Source organism: Oncorhynchus mykiss, chromosome 16 (genome assembly GCF_057628025.1).
Source record: "Oncorhynchus mykiss isolate SJ-2025 chromosome 16, ASM5762802v1, whole genome shotgun sequence".
Lineage (NCBI taxonomy): Eukaryota > Metazoa > Chordata > Actinopteri > Salmoniformes > Salmonidae > Oncorhynchus > Oncorhynchus mykiss.
The window spans coordinates 42,419,918-42,446,182 of NC_143037.1; the positions used below are offsets into that span (position 1 = coordinate 42,419,918).

The 26,265-nt window shown below is 43.9% G+C and overlaps 2 protein-coding genes and 1 long non-coding RNA gene across 8 annotated transcripts in view; 1 reads left to right on the forward strand and 2 right to left on the reverse strand.

The window, feature by feature from the left end:
- LOC149976898 (uncharacterized) overlaps positions 1–26,265 on the reverse strand; it is a 175,736-nt gene that overhangs the window by 17,124 nt on the left and 132,347 nt on the right. The gene's annotated exons all lie outside the window — the stretch shown is intronic.
- LOC110491943 (isocitrate dehydrogenase [NAD] subunit gamma, mitochondrial) lies at positions 1,059–16,989 on the reverse strand. 3 transcript variants are annotated; one of them, XM_090202754.1, is made up of 14 exons: positions 16,305–16,485; positions 16,105–16,133; positions 11,181–11,225; positions 10,322–10,333; positions 10,071–10,168; positions 5,311–5,420; positions 5,101–5,161; positions 4,706–4,838; positions 4,434–4,567; positions 4,019–4,121; positions 3,641–3,787; positions 3,303–3,397; positions 3,103–3,163; positions 1,059–1,838 (listed from the first exon to the last, which is right to left on the reverse strand). In XM_090202754.1, the coding sequence occupies exons 1-14, from the start codon at positions 16,468–16,470 to the stop codon at positions 1,737–1,739; spliced, it is 1,296 nt and encodes a 431-aa protein (XP_090058880.1). In that variant the 5' UTR covers positions 16,471–16,485; the 3' UTR covers positions 1,059–1,736. The 3 variants fall into 3 exon arrangements, with proteins under 3 accessions (XP_090058880.1, XP_021421507.1, XP_090058878.1); XM_021565832.3 differs by lacking the exons at positions 10,322–10,333; positions 16,105–16,133 and having other exon boundaries at positions 16,305–16,989; XM_090202752.1 differs by lacking the exons at positions 10,322–10,333; positions 16,105–16,133 and having other exon boundaries at positions 1,059–1,925; positions 16,305–16,989.
- Positions 16,562–26,032, forward strand: LOC110491944 (protein FAM3A). 4 transcript variants are annotated; one of them, XM_090202755.1, is made up of 10 exons: positions 16,562–17,157; positions 17,900–17,954; positions 18,083–18,190; positions 19,038–19,061; positions 19,439–19,562; positions 20,144–20,202; positions 20,350–20,400; positions 20,657–20,741; positions 22,802–22,928; positions 23,611–26,032. In XM_090202755.1, exons 2-10 carry the CDS (start codon positions 17,942–17,944, stop codon positions 23,707–23,709), a joined length of 690 nt encoding a protein of 229 aa, XP_090058881.1. In that variant the 5' UTR covers positions 16,562–17,157; positions 17,900–17,941; the 3' UTR covers positions 23,710–26,032. The 4 variants fall into 4 exon arrangements, with proteins under 4 accessions (XP_090058881.1, XP_021421508.1, XP_021421510.1 ...); XM_021565833.3 differs by having other exon boundaries at positions 16,832–17,641; positions 19,038–19,073; XM_021565835.3 differs by having other exon boundaries at positions 16,832–17,641.

Consider the following 26,265-nt stretch of genomic DNA (forward strand, 5'->3'; position numbering starts at 1 on the left):
CTATGAAATGTATTTTATAGGCCAATTAGAATAAACTACACAGTTCACGGTGTCTCACTTAAGTAAATAAGTCAAAAACATACTTCATGGTGGTAAAAGTATATTCAATATAAAAGTACCATTCAAATATGGATGTAACAATATGAGATACGCATTTCTGGGTTATTTAATTCCAGGTAGCATAGCCTAAACATGTTTCTAGAGAGAGGGAGTTGTTTATCACATCCAAGTTGGATTAAATAAAACCCAATTCCTGTTTGACTAACCCTCCTTTGCGTATTTCAGTCATTCCTAATCATAACCTAAATTATACTTCTACTGACAAGCAGTATTTGCACCCTACCTTTCATAACTTATATTTTGTGTCTACAGGTATGTTTACTAGTCCCAAAATAACTACCTGGATAAGTCCCGAATGGCACTCTATATAGTGCACTACTTTTTGACTAATTGTGCACTATACAAGGAATAGGGTGCCATTTGGGAAGTATCCCTTAAATTTGCCTGCTTTGATGCCAATACCGTTCCCTTGTTGCAGCATCTATTGCACTGAAATTTACCAAGCAATGTGTTGGATCTGGAAAAAGTATTACCCAACAAAAGTATGCTTGCTTAGTACATGAAACCAAAATAAACAATTTAATTTAGCAGGTAAATGTGCTTGGGTTCACTCTAGATTTCAACCACTGTGCGTTAATGAGAGACAGTATATAGGTATTTGAGGTACAAACACATTGGTTGCTTTCGCGTACAACACAGAGATACAAGTCTGGTTTAGTTTTTTCAAAGGATCAAGTGAAAAACAGTATGTTTGACAAAGTATATAATAATGGCATTTCAGTGTACAGTTGTTGTTCAAATGACACTTGTTATAGAACATATGTAACAGATAACAGTTAAATAACAGTTAAATAGAACAGTAAAACTAAAACCTTGTCAAATAGAGTGAATTGATCTGAAGACCACAGAAAGGACATTGGTAAATCATTTGATTTTGGGAAAGATGAGCAAAATCTGATAACAGAAAGACAGAGACCCAAGGCTAAGCACCGCTGAACTGTGAGAAGAACATCAAAACATTTATTATCAAGATTGCATTACTGTGAGAAACATAACTGTTTACACTCTTTCTTTGTCATTTGTACTGCGAGAAAATACTAAAACCGTTTCAACTCTCACAAATGACTACAGTGAACCCATTTACCCAAGAACGGTTGCTTAAATACAATCAAACAAAGCCAATGTCTCAAGTGGAGCTGAATGTGTTGCAATCTCGCTATTATGTGCTGGGTTGTAGGATACACCTAGCGAGTAGCTATCATGTCCTGGGGTTAAACCTAAGAGATAGATCCTTGCTTTTACTTCACTACAGCATGCTATTACCGATGTAGAGTTTGGGCCTACTACTTCCTTTGTTTATGCACAAAGGTTAATGTGCGTGAACCGGACAGGGAATGGTTATGAAAGACAGACTGGTGTGAAATTAAACGTAATCATTGATACAGACATGAATACAATGTAGAAGACAACTGATGAACACACCCTGCTAGTCTGAAAGAGGTGTGTGTGTGTGTGTAAAGACAGGACTGAACCGCTCCCACACGTCAACAACACAGAGGAGTATCACTATAGAAACAAACATGCACAAACACACACCCACTCACTCAGCACACACATACAGTACATTACAGCTGTTTTAAACATACGGGACACATCCTCAAAGTGTGTGTGTGTGTTCAGAGCTCGCTGGTGAGAGGCCCCTTGCTCTGGATGTTCCTCATGATAGCCTGGACCACCTCAGAGGTGGTGCCCTGCCCCCCAATGTCAGCTGTGTGCAACTGCAGGAGAAGAAGAATATTATTAGGCAGGATGATACTTGAGACAATTGTCAACGTCGCCATTATATCCCCCTCAGCTGTGTGCAACTGCAACATAACAGACAAATAACTAGTCACAAATCACATTCTACTCAAATAAACAATATAGGTGAAACAGATATAAATATGGCAAATAGACCAAACATCATTCCATATTCTCCGTGACAGACAATCATATCTACTCTACACAATACATTTATTTCTGAATATTCTGTAATATTGCTCTCCCCGGGCCCCAGAATTACTATCAATCACACCCTCCTCAGAGGGATTCTGCACCGATAATAAATCAGTGGGTACAATGGCAACATTTTGTACGATGAAGAGGCTCTATAGAGCAGCATACATTTGATTACAGGAGGGACAAGTTGGCCTAGAGCAGGGTCGGCAACAAGCTGCCTGCGGGACGGGTTTGGCCCAGTGGCAGCCTGTTGCCGTCCCTGCGCTAGGCCAAGGGAGTGATTTTTATTTTGTTGGGGTCAATTTGCAATGTACAAATTATTAGAATTATGTTCCGGCCACCCGCCCATCCGCTCTGATCGGGCCGCGGCTGAATCTAGTTGCTTACCCCTGGCCCAGAGTGTAAAGGAGGAATTTGATACATTTCTAGCTAGAATGGCAGACAATTCAAATACTTGAAAGAATAAATGTGAATAGCTCTTCATTTGCATGCGCTCCATTGATAACTGTCCAGACCCTCAGCAGGTCAGTCGGCAGTGAGGTGTGTGTGTATATACAGAGCAGTGACGTGTGTTAACTCAGGTGAGAGTATTGAGTAGTGTGATACAGGTGCAGGGAGGTATTGAGCAGGGGTGTATTCATTAGATCATAGCAAACAGTTTACTCCAAACGGAAAACATTTTACAATGACAAATTCAGTTAGGTCCCTCCCCATTTCATTCCGTTTGCTTTCATTTGGTTAACGATTCTTGGATTCTTTAAAAAAAAAAGTTTTACATTGAACCTTTATTTAACTAGGAAAGTCAGTTAAGAACAAATTCTTGTTTACAATGACGGTCAAACCCAGACGACGCTGGGCCAATTGTGCACCGCCCTAGGGAACTCCCAATCACCCTGGATGTGATACAGCCTGGATTTGAACCAGGCACTATAGTGCCTCTTGCACTGAGATGCAGTGCCTTAGACTACTGCGCCACTCGGGAGTTCTTAGTGAATACACCCCTGGTGAGTGTATTGTGCAGTGAGGTGAGAGAACCTGACTTACCTGAGTCTCATTCATGGTTGTCAGGACTGCATTCCTGATCATAGTGGCATAATCATGGAGCCTGAGACGCACAGAAATACAATGAGTTGACTTTCATGCCATCTGTTCTGTTCAACTAGTTGACTGCTGCTCAGATAACACATACACATGGTCATGGTTTAGAAACAGCCCCTTCATTAGACGATGCAAGGGGTACCTACTTGAGGTGGTCCAGCATCATGCAGCTGGCCAGTAGCATGGCAGTGGGGTTAGCAATGTTCCTGTCAGCAATACTCTTCCCTGTGTTCCTGGTGGCCTGAAAGTCACATCGAGAAAAGACAGAGAGACAGAGAGCGAGCATATCGAGAGATCATTGACATACTTGGCCAGTCAACTGACTACTGTTTAAGTCCAGCATTCACTCCTCAATTTACAAACGCTAAGCCCTATTTGGAGTAAGATTCCAATGGGATCAAAACGTTGTCTGTTGTAAACCACTGTAGGAGCATCGTATTACATTATCAGAGTTGCAGACATTACAGGTGCCCAGTGGACTGACCGTTTCAAAGACAGCATAGTCGCGGCCGTAGTTAGCCCCTGGCACCAGCCCTGGCCCTCCCACCAGGCCAGCACACACGTTGCTGACCACGTTCCCATACAGGTTGGGCATCACCATCACATCAAACTGCTGGGGTTTGGACACCAGCTAGGGAATCAGAGGGGAATGGATAAACGACACTAATAAGCATGAGTAATATGGACAAAAGAGATAAACTTTCTTAGCCCGGTACCAGATGTGTTTGTACTGTCTTGCCAAGTGCCAACTCATGGCAATATCAACGGCCATATGAGTTGGCGGGACAGCACAAACAGATCTGGGACCAGGTAAAAACGTTCTGGTGTGTCTGTATAATAAAGATAGCATTGGTTTTCATACCTGCATGGTGGTGTTGTCGACTATCATGGCATCAAAGGCAATGTCAGGGTACCCAGCAGCCACCTCTCTACAGCACTGCAGGAACAGACCATCTCCCAGCTTCCTGTGAAGGGGAGAATAAACCCTTGGTTGCATTCTGACTCTCTTCCCTTCTTCTTGAAGTGTCCACTTGACTTGTTCACTCCACCTCGTGCTTTTCAAAGTATTGGAATAGTGTACGCATGGGCTAGGGGGCGGGTGCAGTTACCACCATATTTCTTACACAACTCTGTTCCATTTAAATTTATGAGGGGAAGTGAACGAGTGCACACTTTGGGAAGAAGGGTACACAATTGGACCGCAGTCTCAAAGTGCTCAGAGTGTGAGTCATTATAACACATGGATACACATCTACACCTCGGCTGACTTGACTTACATGATGTTGGCCTTGTGGACGGCAGTGACCCTCTTGCGACCTTTCTCCCGGGCCAATTTAAATGCATACTCAGCAATTCTTAGGGAGTTAGTCCGGGTGATGATCTTGAGACACTCCACCACCCCTGATACACTCTACAGGAGGAAGAGCAGAATGCTAACACAGGTTTTATAAAGCAAAGAGTGTGAATGAAAAAAAGAAAGGGATAAGTTGAGGGGCGTGTGAGTGCGTGCGTGCGTTCGTGTGTGTGTCTGTGCGCCTGTGTGTGTAACCTCATGCTCCAGACTGCTGTACTCTCCCTCAGTGTTCTCCCTGATGATCATGATGTCAATGTTGTTGTGACGAGTCTGGACTCCAGGGAGGGACTTACAGTGCATGACGTTGGCATACAGGTCCAAAGTGGTACTGGGGGACAGAGAGACGGGTGGAGACATTGTAAGCTGACAGGGCAGGACGGAGAGACGGGTGGAGACATTATAAGCTGACAGGGCTGGACAGAGAGACGGGTGGAGACATTATAAGCTGACAGGGCAGGACAGAGAGAGCCGCAGAGAAACAGACGATCGTTTGGCTAAAGATAGGCAAACCGTGAGCAGAAACGGAGCACTCGAGCAAAATGTCCTCTGTCTTTTTTAAATAAACCGTTGGATAGAAACCTTTACTTTACCGGAGGAGGTTGTTTCTGGACTTGTGGGAAGCAGGCAGGGTGTGGAGGGTTTCAATGTTACCTACAAACATAAACATGGTGAGTGTTATAGGCATTCTATAGAATACAGACAATTGATCATACGTTGCAGTGAGTGACACATTAGCTGGAGCCTGCCTACAATGTGAGTACAAGAGCATGGTGCTATGAGCATTACAGTGTTTCTCCTACCTTTGAGGGCCACTCCATTACGGCGGATGGCAGTGATGGCGTTGTTGATGTCATCCTCAGTAGCTGAGCAGACGTTCACTACCTCAAAGTCCACAGGCACACAGCTGAACCTACAGAACCCAACAGACTCAGTCGTTCTACCTCAACTCATTGGTTGTACCACTGAGTATATATAAGACATATGTCGATGTGTTTATAAGCTGTGAATAACATTTTAGGAACTTGGTAGCCACTCACTACTGCTTTAATCCCATATACACTACCGTTCAAAAGTTTGGGGTCACTTAGAAATGTCCTTGTTTTTGAAAGAAAAGCACATTTCTTGTCCATTTAAAAAATAAATAAAAAAAATCAAGATGATCAGAAATACAGTGTAGACATTGTTAATGTTGCAAATGACTATTGCAGCTGGAAACCGCTGATGTTATATGCAATATCTACATAGGCATGCAGAGGCCCATTATCAGTAACCATCACTCCTGTGTTCCAATGGCACGTTGTGTCTGCTAATCCAAGTTTAGCATTTTGAAAGGCTAATTGATCCTCTGTCCAGTGTCTGTGTTCTTTTGCCAATCTTAATCTTTTTTTATTTTATTGGCCAGTCTGAGATATGGCTTTTTCTTTGCAATTCTACCTCGAAGGCCAGCATCCCAGAGTCGCCCCTTCACTGTTGAGACTGGTGTTTTGTGTGTACTATTTAACGAAGCTGCCAGTTGAGGACTTGTGAGGCGTCAGTTTCTCAAACTAGACACTCTAATGCATTTGTCCTCTTGCTCAGTTGTGCACCGGGGCCTCCCACTCCTCTTTCTATTCTGGTTAGAGCCAGTTTGCACTGTTCTGTGAAGGGAGTAGTACACAGCGTTGTACGAGATCTTCAGTTTCTTGGCAATTACTCACATGGAATAGCCTTCATTTCTCAGAACAAGAATAGACTGACGAGTTTCATAAGACAATTATTTGTTTCTGGCCATTTTGAGCCTGTAATCAAACCCACAAATGCTGATGCTCCAGATACTCAACGAGTCTAAAAAAGCCCAGTTGAATTGCTTCTTTAATCAGAACAACAGTTTTCAGCTGTGCTAACATAATTGCAAAGGGGTTTTCTAATGATCAATTAGCCTTTTAAAATTATAAACTTGGATTAGCTAACATTGTGTCATTGGAACACAGGAGTGATGGTTGCTGATAATGGACCTCTGTAAGCTTATGTAGATATTCCATTAAAAATCAGCCGTTTCCAGCTTCAATCGTCATTTACTACGTTAACAGTGTCTACACTGTATTTCTGGTCAATTTTATTTTAATGGACAAAAAAAAAAAAAAAAGTGATTTTCTTTCAAAAACAAGGAAACATCAGTGACCCCAAACTTTTGAACGGTAGTGTACATTTAATAAAAACAGCTTAATTAATGAACTGGTATAGGTGTTTATAAGCCATGAATGTTATAACCAGTTGTAATAAACTTAAAGGAATAATCCACTCAAAAACTATATTTTGGTAATCCACTCATGATATAGAACTTTCAAAATGCTAATTGTCACATCATCATGATGATCAAAACCCATCATCATGATGTGACAAGTGACAGAGCGTTTTGAATGTTAAATATTTTAAAAACATTGTGGAACTGTATCAACAATGGACTAATGCAACAAATACCAAAGGATAGTTTTAGAGTGGCTTGTTCCTTTAACAGATATTCAGAGGTCCCAGGGACATATTAGTGGCTGTGTGTTTTTAAGCCGTTTATTATTAACTGTGAATAACAGCTCATAAACATGTTATCGACTAGAGGTCGACCGATTATGCTTTTTCAACGCCGATACCGATTATTGGAGGACCAAAAAAGCCGATACCAATTAAATCGGCAATAATTTTTTAAATATTTTTTATTTGTAATAATGACAATTACAACAATACTGAATTAACACTTATTTTAACTTAATATAATACATCAAAATCAATTTAGCCTCAAGTAGATAATGAAACATGTTCAATTTGGTTTAAATAATGCAAAAACGAAGTGTTGGAGAAGAACGTAAAAGTGCAATATGTGCCATGTAAAAAAGCCAACGTTTCAGTTCCTTGCTCAGAACATGAGAGAATATGAAAGCTGGTGGTTCCTTTTAACATGAGTCTTCAATATTCCCAGGTGAGAAGTTTTAGGTTGTAGTTATTATAGGATTATTTCCCTCTATACCATTTGTATTTCATTAACCTTTGACTATTGGATGTTTTATAGGCACTTTACTATTGCCAGTGTAACAGTATAGCTTCCTTCCCTCTCCTCGCTCCTCCCTGGGCTCGAACCAGCAACACAACGACAACAGCCACCACATCGAAGCGTTACCCATGCAGAGCAAGGGAAACAACCACCCCAAGGCTCAGAGCGAGTGACGTTTGAAACGCTATTAGCACGAGCTAACTATCCAGCCATTTCACTTCGGTCACACCAGCCTCATCTCGGGAGTTGATAGGTTTGAAGTCATAAACAGCGCAATGCTTGACGCACAACGAAGAGCTGTTGGCAAAACGCACGAAAGTGCTGTTTGAATGAATGTTTACACGCCTGCTTCTGCCTACCACCGCTCAGTCAGATACTTTCAGTGGGGCAAAAAAGTATTTAGTCAGCCACCAATTGTGCAAGTTCTCCCACTTAAAAAGATGAGAGAGGCCTATAATTTTCATCATAGGTACACTTCAACAATGACAGACAAAATGAGAAAAATCCAGAAATTCACATTGTAGGGTTTTTAATGAATTTATTTGCAAACTATGGTGAAAAATAAGTATTTGGTCAATAACAAAAGTTTCTCAATACTTTGTTATATATCCTTTGTTGGCAATGACAGAGGTTAAACGTTTTCTGTAAGTCTTCACAAGGTTTTCACACACTGTTGCTAGTATTTTGGCCCATTCCTCCATGCAGATCTCCTCTAGAGCAGTGATGTTTTGGGGCTGTTGCTGGGCAACACAGACTTTCAACTCCCTCCAAAGATTTTCTATGGGGTTGAGATCTGGAGACTGGCTAGGCCACTCCAGGACCTTGAAATGCTTCTTACGAAGCCACTCCTTCGTTGCCCGGGCGGTGTGTTTGGGATCATTGTCATGCTGAAAGACCCAGCCACGTTTCATCTTCAATGCCCTGGCTGATGGAAGGAGGTTTTCACTCAAAATCTCACGATACATGGCCCCATTCATTCTTTCCTTTACACGGATCAGTCGTCCTGGTCCCTTTGCAGAAAAACAGCCCCAAAGCATGATGTTTCCACCCCCATGCTTCACAGTAGGTATGGTGTTCTTCGGATGCAACTCAGCATTCTTTGTCCTCCAAACACGACAAGTTGAGTTTTTACCAAAAAGTTATATTTTGGTTTCATCTGACCATATGACATTCTCCCAATCTTCTTCTGGATCATCCAAATGCTCTCTAGCAAGCTTCAGACGGGCCTGGACATGTACTGGCTTAAGCAGGGGGACATGTCTGGCACTGCAGGATTTGAGTCCCTGGCGGCGTAGTGTGTTACTGATGGTAGGCATTGTTACTTTGGTCCCAGATCTCTGCAGGTCATTCACTAGGTCCCCCCGTGTGGTTCTGGGATATTTGCTCACCGTTCTTGTGATCATTTTGACCCCACGGGGTGAGATCTTGCGTGGAGCCCCAGATCGAGGGAGATTATCAGTGGTCTTGTATGTCTTCCATTTCCTAATAATTGCTCCCACAGTTGATTTCTTCAAACCAAGCTGCTTACCTATTGCAGATTCAGTCTTCCCAGCCTGGTGCAGGTCTACAATTTTTGTTTCTTGTGTCCTTTGACAGCTCTTTGGTCTTGGCCATAGTGGAGTTTGGAGTGTGACTGTTTGAGGTTGTGGACAGGTGTCTTTTATACTGATAACAAGTTCAAACAGGTGCCATTATTACAGGTAACGAACGAGTGGAGGACAGAGGAGCCTCTTAAATAAGAAGTTACAGGTCTGTGAGAGCCGGAAATCTTGCTTGTTTGTAGGTGAACAAATACTTATTTTCCACCATACTTTGCAAATAAATTCATAAAAAATCCTACAATGTGATTTTCTTGATTTTTTTCTTCTCATTTAGTCTGTCATAGTTGAAGTGTACCTATGATGAAAATTACAGGCCTCTCTCATCTTTTTAAGTGGGAGAACTTGCCCAATTGGTGGCTGACTAAATACTTTTTTGCCCCACTGTAGATACTTGTATGCTCAGTCAGATTATATGCAACACAGGACACGTTAGATAATATCTAGTAATATCATCAACCATGTGTAGTTAACTAGTGATTATGATTGATTGTTTTTTATAAGATAAGTTTAATGCTAGCTAGCAACTTACCTTGGCTTACTGCATTTGCGTAACAGGCAGTCTCCTTGTGGAGTGCAACGAGAGAGAGGCAGGTCGTTATTGTGTTGGACTAGTTAACTGTAAGATTGCAAGATTGGATTCCCCGAGCTGACGAGGTGAAATTCTGTCTTTCTGCCCCTGAACGGGGCAGTTAACCCACCGTTCCTAGGTCGTCATTGAAAATAAGAATGTGTTCTTAACTGACTTGCCTAGTTAAATAAAGATTCAATAAAAAGGTGTAAAAAAAAAATGTAATTCAAAAACAAAAAAAAACGGCGCCCAAAAAAAACGATTTCCGATTGTTATGAAAACTTGAAATCGGCCCTAATTAAATCGGCCATTCCGATTAATCGGTCGACCTCTATTATTGACTGTTATAATACACACTTGACTGACCTGAAGAGCTCCCTGACGTGATTGAGAAGTTCTGGTCCAATACCATCTCCAGGTATGAGAGTTACAGTGTGTCTGCCACCATACTTTGCAGGAGGGGGCTGAAATGTATACATTTGTCATCTTTGTGTATTGTTCTGCCAGAGTTACCATGCTATGTTTGTGTGGCAATTGTGTGAATAAGGTGTGTTATGTGTAACATGGGTATGTGGAGGCCTGTAACATGATGTGATGGGATGCAATCTGGTACTTACAATGATTTGTCCCTGTTAGTTGTAGAAACACAGCCGGAAAAGCGGAACAATACAGTGAGAGATTAGCAAAGCACCTGAAATCCAACAGTTGCCCTCCCCCCCTCAGATTGGTAGGTCATCCCTGATTCCCTCTCCCCAATGTGGTCCCAAAAATTTGTAAAGGGGCTTGATCAGGTTGCACAGGCTCAGCTGGATGCTGACAATTGGGTTTGTTAGCAGAGTTAGCTAGCTCACTTTGTCACACCAAATCAACACAACAATAATCAATACCAAGCAGAAGTATTTAGAGTTCCGTCTGAATGTCCCTCAGAAACGTTTTCATCTGACAGAGTGGCAGTGTGAAGCTCGTTCTGGTCATAGTAAAATACCTGGGTAGGCTAGCTACATCACACAACTTACACTACCTTGTTAGTATGATGCTTCAAATAGACATAGCTGACAGCAACCCAAATGATTTCTGACAATCAAGTGCACCAGGCAACTCGTGTAGCTAAAATGTCAAGTGTTAAGAGGCCTAGCTGAGTTGCGGCGACTACATTGAGTCGCTGTCAGTCGATGCGAGGAAACAATCACTGGTTGTATTTGACGAAGGTTTTATTAAAAAGTATGGATTCAGCAAACAAAGAAAGGTACACGGTAAGAGTTTAAGAATGTACATTTTTACAAGTATCGACTGACAGCGATTCGAAGTCGGAGGTTCAGTACAGTGGTCTCCGCTCAACTCCAGTGATGTGATGTACATTGTGGAGTTGAGGAAAAACTTGGCTAGAAGAGGCCTAACTCTGCCAACCAGAATTCACAAGATTTAGATAACACCACAGATAATCTAGTTGATACCGATTCCGAGATGGGCACTCACTACTGTTGACTTCTCTCTGCGACTGCTCACTGTGGCTCCAAAAACCTGAGGAAACAAAACAGGGCGTTAGCTAACTCAATTTGTGGATTATGTGGTTATTATGTGGACCTGCAGGGCTTTCTAATAGTGATACACATTCAACAGTACAGTATGAATGTATTTTTATTTATCTGAACTTTATTTAACTAGGCAAGTCAGTTAAGAAAAAATTCTGGAAACAAAAATGATGAGATAGCAGGGGTGTAATCATTACTGATGCTAACCAGGGGTGTAATCATTACTCCAAACGTTTTGCAACGATAACTAGCGTTTATGTTTCACTATATCGGCGGAGGGATTCATCCGAGGTGAGGATTTACAGATTTACTCCCGTGTACACCCGTGTCATTACTGGGGTCTGCCCCTATATATAGACCCCATGGCCGCGACAGGAGTTCTCTTTTATTTTCTCGGCTGACGTCCGTGTGGTTTGAGGTACAAAGTTCCCTTGGTAAGTCACTGGTAAGTGTAAGATCTTGCGTGGAATTATACTCTCTGGCTGTTTGCAGCCTGGAGCAGCTATGGCCAGCCCATCATCTGGAGAGCACTACTCGCTGCGGGCTGTTGATCTGTCTCTTCCGCCCGTGGTTTGTCGTGCTTATGTTTCGGAAGTGTTACACTACGACTCCGTGTGCATCCATTAATATATTGGTGGCTCTTGCTGCCACAGAATGTATTTACTTTACACAACTTGCGGACCGGCTTGTTCTGTGTGTTGTGAATCGCTTTAATTACCCTGCAGGGTTTTTTTTCTTGTTCTTTGCCTTGCAGAATGTAAGAGTATTGTGGTGGGCTTCCACTAAGTTGAGACATTAACTTTGGAGTTCCTAAAAACAGAGTTACTCCATCATATGGTTCTGTTTTTTGTTTCCTGCTTGGATATTAAACCAGCTAGGTAATATTGCAGTTGGCAAAAAAACAAAAAAAACACAAATCAAACCCATTACCTGGTTGCTGTTTTTTTGTTGTTGGTCTGCCGGTTTTTCCCACAGAGGTCTTCCCCTGTGTTTTGCAGAGGTATCCCTCACCGGGTTCCTATTCCTCCAAGCGGATCACATCGGACCCTTGCTCCGTGGCCTTGCTGGCTTGGCTGAGCTTGTGGTTTCTCTTTGGGACAGGTGGCCTCCCCCCTGGAGATCCGTATACCTTGTGTATGCAATGCCTGGGTTTGAGCCACGAGGAGAGGGTGGTGGAGCCTGCGCTGCGCCTGGCGCTTGAGAGGTGACGCCTCTGCCTGGGGGTGCTTCCGACTCACAGCAGAGACTGGACCACGGAGTTGTGTTGCAGGTGCAGAGTCACTCGGCCTCTGGGAGTACCCGAACACGGACACCGTGATAGCTGCCATGGTCCTCCCAGATTGGGAGATTATTGGGTGGAACCCGCCACTGAAGCTGGGACTTGAAAGCCACATATGGGTCCCTGTGCTCTCTTGGCCTCCAATGCGACCATGCTGCGATGGAGTTGTTTCGCCTACTTTCCCTGCTCCAGAGGGATGTGGCCCGCTCCAACGGATGGGCCACGGCGCAGGTGGTTACCTCCCGGCACAGTCTCTGGCTGGCCTAATCCCGTCTGCCAGCTGCTCTCCAGAACACATTTGTCACTCTTCCCATCACCCCAGGGCTGACGTTTGGCCCAGGGGTTAATGACATTCTGGAGCAGACCGATAAGGTTCGTAGGGCTTGGGAGACCCTGAGACGGTTCATGCCGCCTCCTCAGTTCCCGGGTCCAAGGCAGACGGACCGTCGCCACCCACCTGCACACGGACTACGGTGGGGTCCCTCTCCTGCCCCATCGCCTCGTGCTGGGGGACGACAGCAGGGAGGGGCACAGCCTGCGGTGGAGCTACAACCTCACCGCCATAGGGACGTGCCTGGGGGACCCAGGAGCTCTGGGCGCCAGAGGAGAGGTGGGCCCTGGCCAGACCACTGACACACCCTTTCCCGGCCACTTCTCCCGGTCTCAAAGGGCAAAGTGGGAGGAGTGTGTTGTGGGAGGAGTGTGTTGTCCACAATGCTCAAGCGGTACCGAATCCAATTACGGTACTCCTGGACAAGGGTTCCATCCGCAGGATGGCTAGGTGGGTTCTACTCTACTTATTTTGTGGTCCCAAAAAGAGGATGGTTTAGACTGATTCTGGACCTCCGCAACCTCAATGGGTACTTGAAAGTACTGAGGTTCCACATGCTGTCCCTAGCCTGCATGTTGCAGGCTGTGTCCAGGAACCAGTGGTTTGTGACGCTGGACCCGAGGGATGCATACTTCCATGTTCCTGTTCACCCAGCTCATTAAAAGTACCTCCAATTCACTTTTGATGGGAGGGCTTACGAATTCATGGTTCTTCCCTTCGGCCTCTCCTTGACACCTCGCACTTTCACAAAGTGCATGGATGCTGTCCTGGCACCTCTCACGTCCCTGGGGTTGTTGATCCTCAATTACCTGGATTGGCTGATTTGTGCCCCGACCAGGACCCAGGTCCTGTCAGACAGAGACATGCTCCTGACCCACATCGGCGGGCTGGGCATTACTGTAAACGACAAGAAGAGTCATCTGACGCCCACCCAGAGGGTGCCCTTCGTTGGCATGGAACTGGACTCAGTCCTCATGAGAGCACGCCTGCCCACCAGAAGGGTTCAGGCGATCTTATCTTGCCTGGACCACTTTCGGCAGGTGCAGGTGGTATCCGCCCTAACCTGCCAATGCCCGTTGGGCTTGCTGATGGCGGCCTCATTGTTGATTCCCCTGGGCCTGCTCCGGCCTCTTCAACGGTGGTTCAACTCCCACCGGCTGCACCTGAAGCACCACCGTCAGCTGCGGGTGACCGCACAGTGCCTCAGGGCATTGTTGAGGTGGCGCTGTCACTCCTTTCTCTCGGGTGGGGTAGAGATGCTGAGGATGTGCTGCCGGGACCTGGTCAGCACAGACACCTCCCAGATCAGCTAGGGGGGGTTGAACCAAGGGCAGGTCGGCCAAAGGCTGTTGGCTACCCCCTTGGAGTGGCAGGCACATTAACACACTGGAGCTCCGAGCTGTACTGTTGGCCCTGCAGTCTTTCCTTCCACACCTGACAGGAAGAAATGTCCTTGTGAAAACGAACAACACCACAGTGGTGGCTTACATCAACCATCAGGGTGGACTGAGGTCCCACCGCCTCCATCTTATGGCACGGGAGCACCTCCTCTGGGCTCAGGGACGTCTAGCATCTCTACACGCACGTACCTGGCATCCTGAATGTGGCAGCAAAATATGCTCTCGAGGGAGGGCCCGCCACCTTGGGACTGGAGCCTACATCCCCAGGTGGTGCAGCACCTGTGGGACAAGTTCGGGATGGTGCAGTGGACCTGTTTGCCTCCCTGGACAACGCACACTGCCCCCTGTGGTACTCCATGTCAGCGCCACCATGGCCTCTGGGCTCGGATGCTCTGGCTTACGATTGGCCAGGGATGGAGCTTTTCTCATTCCCCCCATTTCCCCTGATCCAGGCTGTGCTGTACAGGACCAGGATGGCAGAGCATTGTCTGCTTCTGGTGGCCACATACTGGCCCAGGCGACCCTGGTTCAGCCTTCTCCTGTCCCTGTTGTTGGGACACCTTGGCAACTTCCCATGATACCGGACCTGCTGTCTCAAGCCGGGGGAACTCTGTGGCATCAGAGGCCACACTGCCTCAGTCTGTGGGCTTGGCCACTGAAGGGCAACAATGGTCCATGTTAAGACTACAGGAGGGTGTAATGAACACCATGCAGAGCGCAAGGGCACCGGCTACAACCGTAGCATACCAGTTGCGCTGGCGGTTGTTCTGCTCTGGTGCACTGGTATTGAGGTTGTGCCCGAGTCATGCGGGGTGCAGTATGTCCTCCAATACCTGCAGTCTCGCTTGGATGAGGGCTTGGCAGCCTCTACACAGAGGGTATTTGGCTGCAATATCTGCCTGCCATGTGGGGTGGATGGAGAGGCCAGTGGGGTGCCATCCCTTGGTCTCCAGGTTTATGAAGGGGGTTAGTCGCCTGCGTCCAACTAGGACCTTCTCAATAGCGAGCTGGGATCTGGATCTGGTCTTGGCAGCTTTGGCAAAGCTGGTTCTGTCAGACAGGCATGTGAACATCCCTTTTACCCTGTCTGCTTACGACCCCCAGGCAGTGGCGGGAGAGTCTGGGCCTCCCTCCGGCATGCTGTGCCCTGTGAGTCCACTGGCTGCCTATGTGGAGCGGACACGGTCAGTGAGAACAACAGACCAGCTCTTTGTCTGCTATGGTGAGAGGGTCCTGGGGGCTGGGCTATCAAAGCAGAGGCTCTCTCACTGGATAGTGGACACGATTACGACAGCATAGCTCCTGGCTGGTAAGCCAGTGCTGGGATCTGTGGTGGCACATTCAACACGAGGTGTGGCTGTGTCCTGAGCTCCACTGAGAGGAGTGCCCATTGCTGATATCTGTGCTGCTGCCAGCTGGGCTTCCTCTCGCACTTTTGCTAGGTTACTATCGGGTAAATGTGGCACCTCCCTCTGCGGTTGGTTCAGCCGTCCTGGGCGTCACCTCCCCTTCCAGGGACTGTGCCGGGACCCCCCTTCCACATTGACAGCACCTGCTTCTCGGTCTGTATGTATGTAACCACAGTTATGTGCGCTATATTGATCAATCCAAGCCTCTACAGTGCTAGAGGTGCCTCAAAAATGATGTAGAGAACGTGTTGCGGCCATGGGGTCTATATATAGGGGCGGACCCCAGCCGTGACACAGGTGTACACGGGAGTAAATCTGTAAATCCTCACCTCGGATGTATCTCTCCACCAGAGTGATAACAATATATTGGAGTGATCCATATAGCTCACATAACCTTGGTTACAACCTTCGTTTTATTGTCCAGGTACGGCAAAGAGGACGGGACCTACCTGAATCTGTCCAATAGAAACGCTACATTCTGTTGAAAAAAAAACGTTTTGTAACTGTTTGGAGTATTGACTGCACCCCAGGAAGCTAGCACGCTAACCAGATATGACCTTGTGTTTTAGTCAAGAAACACTCTCTTTCAAGCCTAGTTTTATGTAGTTCCTTTATCATCATAACTATTTATCATAAAAAACGGTCTTACTTTTGCCGTCGTTGCCAGCCGTCCACCCCAAATGGGTTTGATGATTTTGGACATTGAGAGCACTGCACTGGAGGCGGCCATCTTGATGAAATCTGACTGACAGCGTGCACGCACATTTGCTCGTGCCTACACAGCAGAGATAATATTGGGGGAGTTCGTTTTGCATGGCCCGATGCACCGGGTGGGTAGAGTTTTCTCTTGAGGACCAATGGAATTAAAGACAATTCAGTATGAAGATAGGCAGGAACTGCTTCTCCAATAGAAATCTCCGATAACGCTTGTAGGCGATGTCATGGCGACGTTGGCTAGCTAAGCTCATAGATGCGGTAAAAAAGTCAATGAACCTGACCAAAACAATGGAATTGCCATGGAAACGCGTGGGTGAAAGGGCGGTTGGGGAAACCGCATCATTACGGAGAAATACGTAATCGGGTCTAACGGTCGAAACGCACCGAACTGCGCATGAGCAGTCCTTCAATTCAATGTAAAGTTGTTTTTGACAAAAAATGAAAACGTGTCAGTCTGTCACTTTCAGGAGGTTGGAGTAATACCATGTTCAACTACTTAAGACGTTGCCTCGAATCTAGAAAATTAACAACTAAGGAATAATTTTTTTCTTCTCTCACTGACTTCTGAAAACCCAAACCCCGGCCTGTTCATCTTGTTCGGTCGAGCAAGCGTTCCCGAAAGTCTCGCGATATTGCATCTCTGTGTTTGGAAACTCTGATGGAATTGTCTAACTAAGAAAACTCCAACTACCCGGGGTACCGGGCCATGCAAATCGAATTCGACCAATGTTGCCAGAATTTACGTTAGAGCTGGTGCTCTTCTTAAGTCAGTTTTAGACTAGGGGGTAAGTGTATTTCAAGTCATATTTTTTTAATTGAGTTTTTCTAATCCATTCTCGTTTCATATTAGTTTATGTAATGCATATGGGTGATGATATCCCATCATATCGTCAACATGTTTTTATGTAGCGTAGAAAAATTAACGCGCAGATGATAAGCGAGCCCATGTTGCGCATACCCGTGACCGACGTCACCGACAAAATATAAGGCTCAAAACGAATCCGGAAAATCTCAAGCTTGATGAAATAAACATAAATCCTGCGTACTTGTCAAAACTGGAACGAATCAAACCTTAGAGATGGTCAACTAAGACGTCCAAATCATATTTCATTGGCTTACTTTTTTGCTTCAAAGTGTGGCTTCCCAGCAAATGTGTATTTTCACGAGGGAAAAGTCTTGAGGTTTCCTTGGAAGAAATAAAGTCCCAGGTGACGAACTGGCGATTTACCAGCAGGGACAATCGATTATTCATCTTCTTTTAGACAATAGGTAGGAAATCGATATACTAATTTCAATGAAAGTTTATATATATTGTACGGTGGTTGGGTGTTGCCACTTTGCCCTCCTTGCAGTGGGCACCTTCTCTTCACTCCTCCCCCATGTCTTATCGAATCCATCTCGTTGGTAGAGATTACTGTAATTTGATAAATGTATCATTTTAAGATTTCAAACATTGTTCTCCAGTGAAAAGTGCTTACTGACGTTACTATTAGTTTCTGTTTCATTGTTTGTTTTTTCTATCCCTAGGACTACTTGCCTGCTTGCCCTTGCTTCTGAAATAAATAAATAATGAGATTGGCAGGTAAGAATTGATATGCTTACCAAAACTGTCTGTGTCATGTGAGAAAGTGTGTGTGCGCCCATCTATCTAATGAATGTAATGTACTGTTGTTGATCATTCTAATGTAATGATTTGTGTTTGTGTGCCAGGGCCAATGCGAGCTGTGGCTGTGCTGCTATTGCTGGGCCTCACATGGGTGTTAGCCAGCTCCATACTTGGAGGGGACAGCAGCTCATTGGTCAAACACTTCTTCAGTGGTAAGAGACAACCCCGCTGCTGTTCTCTGTATGTATGTTTTATAATCTACATGTTTTGGATTGAGCCCAGTCTTGATGAAACAGTGTGCATGTGAGATTTGGTTCTGTGTGCTGAAATAATATTGAACTAAACTGAACTTTGATCAAACAGTGTAGGTGAAAACTCATGACTATGGTTGATTTTTCCAGTGCCTAGACTGTTCTCCCAGAAGTAAACATAGGGTTAATTAATAGACATGTGTTGGCAGAATAAAGGCTGAGCTCAGGTGAATGGACAGAGCTGGATAAACAAAGAGTTTATCCAGTTGGACACATCATAACAGAACGTAAGCAGAACATGTGTACCTTAGTTAATTAATATAGGCACCAAAAGCCATGTAATAAGAACATATGTTTGTACCAACCAAGTATTATTAGAAAAGCACTTATTAGGAAAGTATATATGCAATAAATGTATATATATTTTTTGTACTATGCCGCAACCACCAATATAATCTAAACTGAGCAGATGTGATCGTTAACAAGCAAGAATTGGGACCGGAAGATAATGGTGGTGAGAGGCCAAGGGGTGTTAATCATCTACATAGAGGGAAGTGACCATGTGTGTTATTTGAAGATTGATATTTATAAACGCCTGAGGTCTGTAATAAGAAAAGTCCGTTCTTCCATGGAATTGCTCAGCTTTGTTACTTTTTGTAATAAAGTCTTTGAATTTACAAGCTCCGATATCTGAGAAATATTTGACTCAATATTTCCACGACAACAGTTATAAGAATTGACTACATTGCTGATTCAAGCTATGATTCGGTTGATTGATTGTGTCATTCCCTGTTTATCTTTTCTACAGGGACAAACGAGGAGCCAACAGCTGGTATGTGGCAAGGTTAAGACCATTATTTACAGTGGCAATCACTTAGTTTGAAGCGTTATATTTTGGAACCTTTCAATGTCAGTGGGACAGTGCGGCGGCAGGGTAGCCTAGTGGTTAGAGCGTTGGACTAGTAACCGGAAGGTTGTGAGTTCAAACCCCCGAGCTGTCGTTCTGCCCCTGAACAGGCAGTTAACCCACTGTTCCCAGGCCGTCATTGAAAATAAGAATTTGTTCTTAACTGACTTGCCTGGTTAAATAAAGGTAAAATAAAAAAATAAAAAAAAATGTATGTCCCTTAGTAGAGAACCATATTCCCCGCCTGGGTACACTTTCATTCTATTGTGCTAATTCAGGTCTCCTCTCTTGCCCTCTTCCAGAGACCAAACCACGCAGGTACAAGTGTGGTCTGTCGGCTCCATGTCCTCAGAAACATCTGGCCTTCCGTCTTGTCTCTGGAGCCGCCAACGTCATTGGGCCCAAAATCTGCCTGGAGGATAAGATGTGAGAATTTTTGTCTATCAATCACACTCTCTCTCGCCAACTCTCTCCATCCATCTCTCTCCATCCATCCATCTCTCACTCTCTCTACCCCTTCTTTGTTCTTGTTATTTCTCCCATCTCTCTCTCTTTGCCATAATCTCATTTAAACCAGGCCTTAAAGTTTGCCTGAAGAGCTGAATGCAAGTATTTAATAATAATAAATTACATTTTATTTCTTTGTCTGACTTGCTGTCTTTCTAGCCTTGTCCCAGATCTTTGTGCAGTCTTGCCAACTCCTATGACCATATGAGTTGGCAAAAAAACACAAACAGATCTGGGACCAGGCTAGTCCATCAATCTGGTGGTTTTGTCTGTACCATCATCCCTTCTTTCTGCCTTTCATTCTGTTCGTGGCGAGTTTCCTGAAAGCGCAGTAGCTCTAAGCTCATCTCTCATCTTTTGTCTATTGCCTACAGTGGGTTTAGGATGGTCTTAGTGCTACAAAGCTTTTGGGAAAACCGACCTCTGAACAGTATGTTGACAAAATAATTGTGCTCTTGTACCCTTCTCGCCTCCCAACCTCTCCTATTTCTCCCCCTCAGCCTTGTGAGCAGTGTCAAGAACAATGTTGGCAGAGGGCTAAACATTGCTTTAGTAAATGGTAAGAAATTAGAATCGCACTCATACTAATACAAATCTTGATAAAGTAAAATTTTCCAATTGAGTTCCGAATAGTGATGCTTGATTAACTGTTGAATTATGTGTGTACTCATTTCTTACACCACTACTTCATGTTTCTGCTCTTCAGGGGTATCGGGAGAGCTCTTAGACACTAAATCTTTTGATATGTGGGCAGGAGGTGAGAGGATTAAACTAGCTAATATTAATGTGCTGTTCTGTGAAATAAGGGGTACAACTGGGGCCGGTTTCCTGGACAGCGATTAAGTCTAGTCCTGGACTAAGAAGTACTATCAGTAGAGAATCTCCATTGAACATGCTGTTAAATCCAGAACTAGAATCAATCTGTGTGCAGGAAACCAACCCATGTTGTTCTGATAAATCCAGGTGTTTAACCGTTCCCCTTTTAAGACATCGTCTCTGTCCTACATTCTCAGATGTAACTGACCTGTTGAAGTATCTACGGCCCCTACACGAGGGAACACTTGTGTTTGTAGCTTCCTTTGATGATCCTGCCACAAAGTAAGAGTCCAGAATATTCTCTTTCCACACTCGACCCCCCCACACCCCCAGATAGTTGTTATAGTGTAGTTTCTGCCCCCCTGGCACTGCTACAGTGCCTTGCGAAAGTATTCGGCCCCCTTGAACTTTGGGACCTTTTGCCACATTTCAGGCTTCAAACATAAAGATATAAAACTGTATTTTTTTGTGAAGAATCAACAACAAGTGGGACGCAATCATGAAGTGGAACGACATTTATTGGATATTAACTTTTTTAACAAATCAAAAACTGAAAAATTGGGCGTGCAAAATTATTCAGACCCCTTAAGTTTATACTTTGTAGCGCCACCTTTTGTTGCGATTACAGCTGTAAGTCGCTTGGGGTATGTCTATCAGTTTTGCACATCGAGAGACTTTTTCCCATTCCTCCTTGCAAAACAGCTCAAGCTCAGTGAGGTTGGATGGAGAGCATTTGTGAACAGCAGTTTTCAGTTATTTCCACAGATTCTCGATTGGATTCAGGTCTGGACTTTGACTTGGCCATTCTAACACCTGGATATGTTTATTTTTGAACCATTCCATTGTAGATTTTGCTTTATGTTTTGGATCATTGTCTTGTTGGAAGACAAATCTCCGTCCCAGTCTCAGGTCTTTTGCAGACTCCATCAGGTTTTCTTCCAGAATGGTCCTGTATTTGTCTCCATCCATCTTCCCATCAATTTTAACCATCTTCCCTGTCCCTGCTGAAGAAAAGCAGGCCCAAACCATGATGCTGCCACCACCATGTTTGACAGTGGGGATGGTGTGTTCAGCTGTGTTGCTTTTACGCCAAACATAACGTTTTGCATTGTTGCCAAAAAGTTAAATTTTGGTTTCATCTGACCAGAGCACCTTCTTCCACATGTTTGGTGTGTCTCCCAGGTGGCTTGTGGCAAACTTTAAACGACACTTTTTATGGATATCTTTAAGAAATGGCTTTCTTCTTGCCACTCTTCCATAAAGGCCAGATTTGTGCAATATACGATTGATTGTTGTCCTATGGACAGAGTCTCCCACCTCAGCTGTAGATCTCTGCAGTTCATCCAGAGTGATCATGGGCCTCTTGGCTGCATCTCTGATCAGTCTTCTCCTTGTATGAGCTGAAAGTTTAGAGGGACGGCCAGGTCCTGGTAGATTTGCAGTGGTCTGATACTCCTTCCATTGCAATATTATCGCTTGCACAGTGCTCCTTGGGATGTTTAAAGCTTGGGAAATCTTTTTGTATCCAAATCCGGCTTTAAACTTCTTCACAACAGTATCTTGGACCTGTCTGGTGTGTTCCTTGTTCTTCATGATGCTCTCTGCGCTTTTAACGGACCTCTGAGACTATCACAGTGCAGGTGCATTTATACGGAGACTTGATTACACACAGGTGGATTGTATTTATCATCATTAGTCATTTAGGTCAACATTGGATCATTCAGAGATCCTCACTGAACTTCTGGAAAGAGTTTGCTGCACTGAAAGTAAAGGGGCTGAATAATTTTGCACGCCCAATTTTTCAGTTTTTGATTTGTTAAAAAAGTTTGAAATATCCAATAAATGATTGTGTCCCACTTGTTGTTGATTCTTCACAAAAAAATACAGTTTTATATCTTTGTTTGAAGCCTGAAATGTGGCAAAAGGTCGCAAAGTTCAAGCGGGCCGAATACTTTCGCAAGGCACTGTAAGTGAGTTCCAGTCACATGCAAAGCTTTTAACACGGGTTATTACGCCCTGTGGCACACGCACAGAATTCTGGAGGGGCGAGTTGTTTAGTTTTGCTTAGCAAAACCAGATTAACAATGAAGTACACCATTACAGTACAGCTACATCTAAAAATGTACATTTGCATCCTGGCAACTTTTAATGCAGTTCTGCATGTCATGAAAAACAACTCTAAGGGACAAAGATTAACACTACTCGGACTAAAAAGCATACTTAATGGAGAATCCACTGAACGTTTCCAAGACCAGGCTTAATATTTGTCCAGGAAACTGTCTCTTAATGGATATTATGGACATTATAGCCTACTTGACTATAACCTAATGTGTCTCTGTCAGGTTGAATGACGAGGCACGTCGTCTGTTTGAGGAGCTGGGTAGCACAGTAGTGAAGGAGCTCACCTTCAGAGACAGCTGGGTGTTTGTAGGAGCCAAGGGAATCGAGAACAAGAGTCCTTTCGAACAGGTAGACTATCTTTACCTTAAGCCACATTTACTCAACTCAAACGGGGATCATGCATACTTAGAATTGGGTGTGCTTGAACATGTGTATGCGTGAGATGAGGAGACATGACCTCTGACACATGAGGCACCTGTACACTCACTGTTCTCTTCCTTGTAGCTCTGTCCATAGGTAATATATATATGGCTCTGTCAGTGTGTTTGTTCTGTAAAGCAGGGGTTCTCAATCTTTTTTTGGGTTCGGGGACCCCTTTTGTGTTTGCAAATTCATCAGAATTCATCATCGGAACACAACTGGTTTGTGATTTTAAAAAACGATTACAAGGAGTTTTACTATGACGTCTGCTGCAGTACATGGCTGGACGAACCAAGTCTTGGGCCCGGGGAAAGAGAATTTACCAGGCATCGGAGAGATTTTGCAGTTCAAGCTAATTTCCTGCCATTCTTCTCATTTTGTCATCGGGCAGAGATTTTTTTTTGTTACAGCTTTAATGCTAATATCCTGCAATTCGACACAGTTTGCCACTGGGCAGAGGGAACGTGGCCGTTTTAAAGCCTACATTACAGTGCATTTATGTTTACATATTATTATTATTTTTTCAATTATATAGTTTTGCACGGACCCACTTTGAGAACCCCTGCTGTAAAGCCTAATGTTCATGCACTCTCTATCTCCCTCCCCCTAGCGTATGAAGAACAGTAAGAGCAGTAACAAGTATGAAGGCTGGCCGGAGTCTCTCGAAATGGACGGCTGTATCCCCCTCCGTGCCCCCTTAGAGAATTAAACACTCTCTGCAGGTACATGTATCCCTTCCTCCACTCTCTCCTAATGAGTGCACACTCATCATCATGGATTTAACGATGGTGGGACCCCTCCAGCCAATGCTTAGGCCCGACACCGATCCAATGCTTTTAATAACGGGGAGTGTGCAAGACAAGTGCACATTTTGGGAGACGGGTGGAGTGTTGGAATGCAGACAGTTTCTAAGGACTAGCACTTTTTGAGACCCAATGTTTCTCTGGTTCTAAGGTTAGCAGCACATATCTATTTGAGAAACTGTTGCAGCAGAAGCATGGACGATGATCGTTTGACTTCCTCGATTTCCAGGCTTCGTCGCGTTCATTCTGATTAGTGAGACTTGGGATGGACTGGGACCAGAATTATATATTTTTTTCTTTCATTGAGGCCCCTGTTATTAGCCAAACAATGATCATTTTGTGCAAAAACAACAATTTAAAACAAGCCGACTGGTCTTAAGATGGACCAGCCCATCTGGCATTTGTCAGAACTGCCTTATGGCCAGTCTGTCCCTGATGAGACTCAGGAGTATGGTATTGGTAATGTAAGACAACAGTTAAGTTGGACAAAAAATGCTCTGTTACAAAATCATGGAACTACAGGCTCCTACAATACTTTTTCTGTTTTTGGTCAAGTAACACATGCTGCAAAGGACATCCCTTGATTGATGGGAATCTCACTGTGACAATGCTGGAGCTCATTAGGCTAGCTTGACTGATGGTTGAAGCAACTGTTTGCACTTGACATCTGAACTTGGCATTTATTTAATCATTTGAGGCCTAATAACTGCTGAAATAACAGGTGACCACAGATACAGGAAAGGGATATTTCAGAGACCAAATGTTTGATGACCAAATGCATAGAAGTGGAAAAAGGTCAAAAAAAAATACATGTAAATGCTTGATGGAAATGAATAACTGAAACAAGTAATGTCTGTTTAAAAAAAAGAAGAGGCCAGAGAACACTGCCTATCTGAATGGACATTGACCAGAATACAATTTAGGTATAATAGATAGTAAGTAGTTTATGAGCAATATGTTATTGCTGGCTGTTCTAAGATCTGTTTTGTGCTAAATTAAGATTCAAATGCATTCATATTTTGTACCCTAGGTTTAATATAGAAAATTAACGATTTCAATTCAGTTGTGGCTGTCTGCTATAGTGCCAACTCCTTGTCATTCCTTGCCATGTCAAACATTTGGCTTGACAATGGGCAAGTGCAATTGAGTTGCAAAGGGGCACAAACACATCTGGGACCAGGCTAAAGTGCTGAAAATTCCCACCTTTTATAGATAACTTGCTGTGCAGCAATCATTGTTTGTTTAGCAAATGTATACAGTGTCTTTGAGTAATCTTGTGTATTTGACGTGGAATAGAACTAGTTTAGAATCCTAAAGAAACTTGTTTTTACACCTCGTAGGCTATATTCATGAATTGTACACTAGAGTGACGACATTAGTGCCTAAGATAAATATATTGTACTGTTAGGTAACAACACTTTCCACATGTCTCAGGCCTTGTCTTTATTTTGTTATTTGTGTAACTTTATTTGCATTTTCAAAGACAATCTCTTTCCCTGGAAGAAGTTTGATATTTATCTCAGTTTCCTCCTCTTTGAATTTGATAGTAAAATATACATGATTTGTTGCATTTAGAATACACTGAAAACAAGCGAAGCATAATGTTTTAGGTTTTGGTCCAGAAATAGATAAAGTGCTATGAAACCAAGTGTACTGTAGAATTCTTAATATTCATTTTTGTGACAAACTATTTTGTAAGTTATTAAAAGATCTCAATATTCTCTGTGTGCTGTGCGGTTTAGCCTGAGTGCCAGTCTGTGCTATCATGCCAAATCCTTGTCAATGATTGTCATGGCTTGGCAATGGAGTTGGGAAGAGCACATACAGATCTGGGACCAGGTTAGCTGTGGGTCAGTAAATTAAAATACTACCAAGAGTGTATTTTATAGGCAATCCTTTTGTGAAGTATGAGTGCATGTAAAGTATGTATTTGGCAATTACTGTCATGCCTTATGGGTTGATGTAAGACAATATGAAAGATTGAATAAGCTCATGTCAGCTGAACTTAAAGAAGATCAGATCGTATGTATCAAGTGTTGCTGAGTAGGAGTGCTGATCTAGGATCAGGTTCCCCTTGTCTATGTTGGGCAAAACTGGTCCTAGAGCAGCACTCATACTCTTTAGACACATAACACATACAGTACAGCCCCTGGTCCCTCCTGTCCATGTAATCTTGTGAATTATGCTTAAAAAATAAATCGATCAGGACTCAGACGCTTGGTACATGCAGCAGCCCTAGTCCTGTGGGAAATTGTTCATGTATAATGCCGCATCATGCTTCAGTCTTGCACTGTGCAGCGACAGCGGTCATTTCATTAGTACACCAGGGGGCGCCAAAATACTTGTTAATTTTGCACTTGAGCCTCTTTATAGATGGGTTGGTTGTTAAGCAACAAAACCAACGCGTGCGCAACTATGGGACAAAAGGCGGTTGTCTTAGATATGTAAACTATATTTCGTCT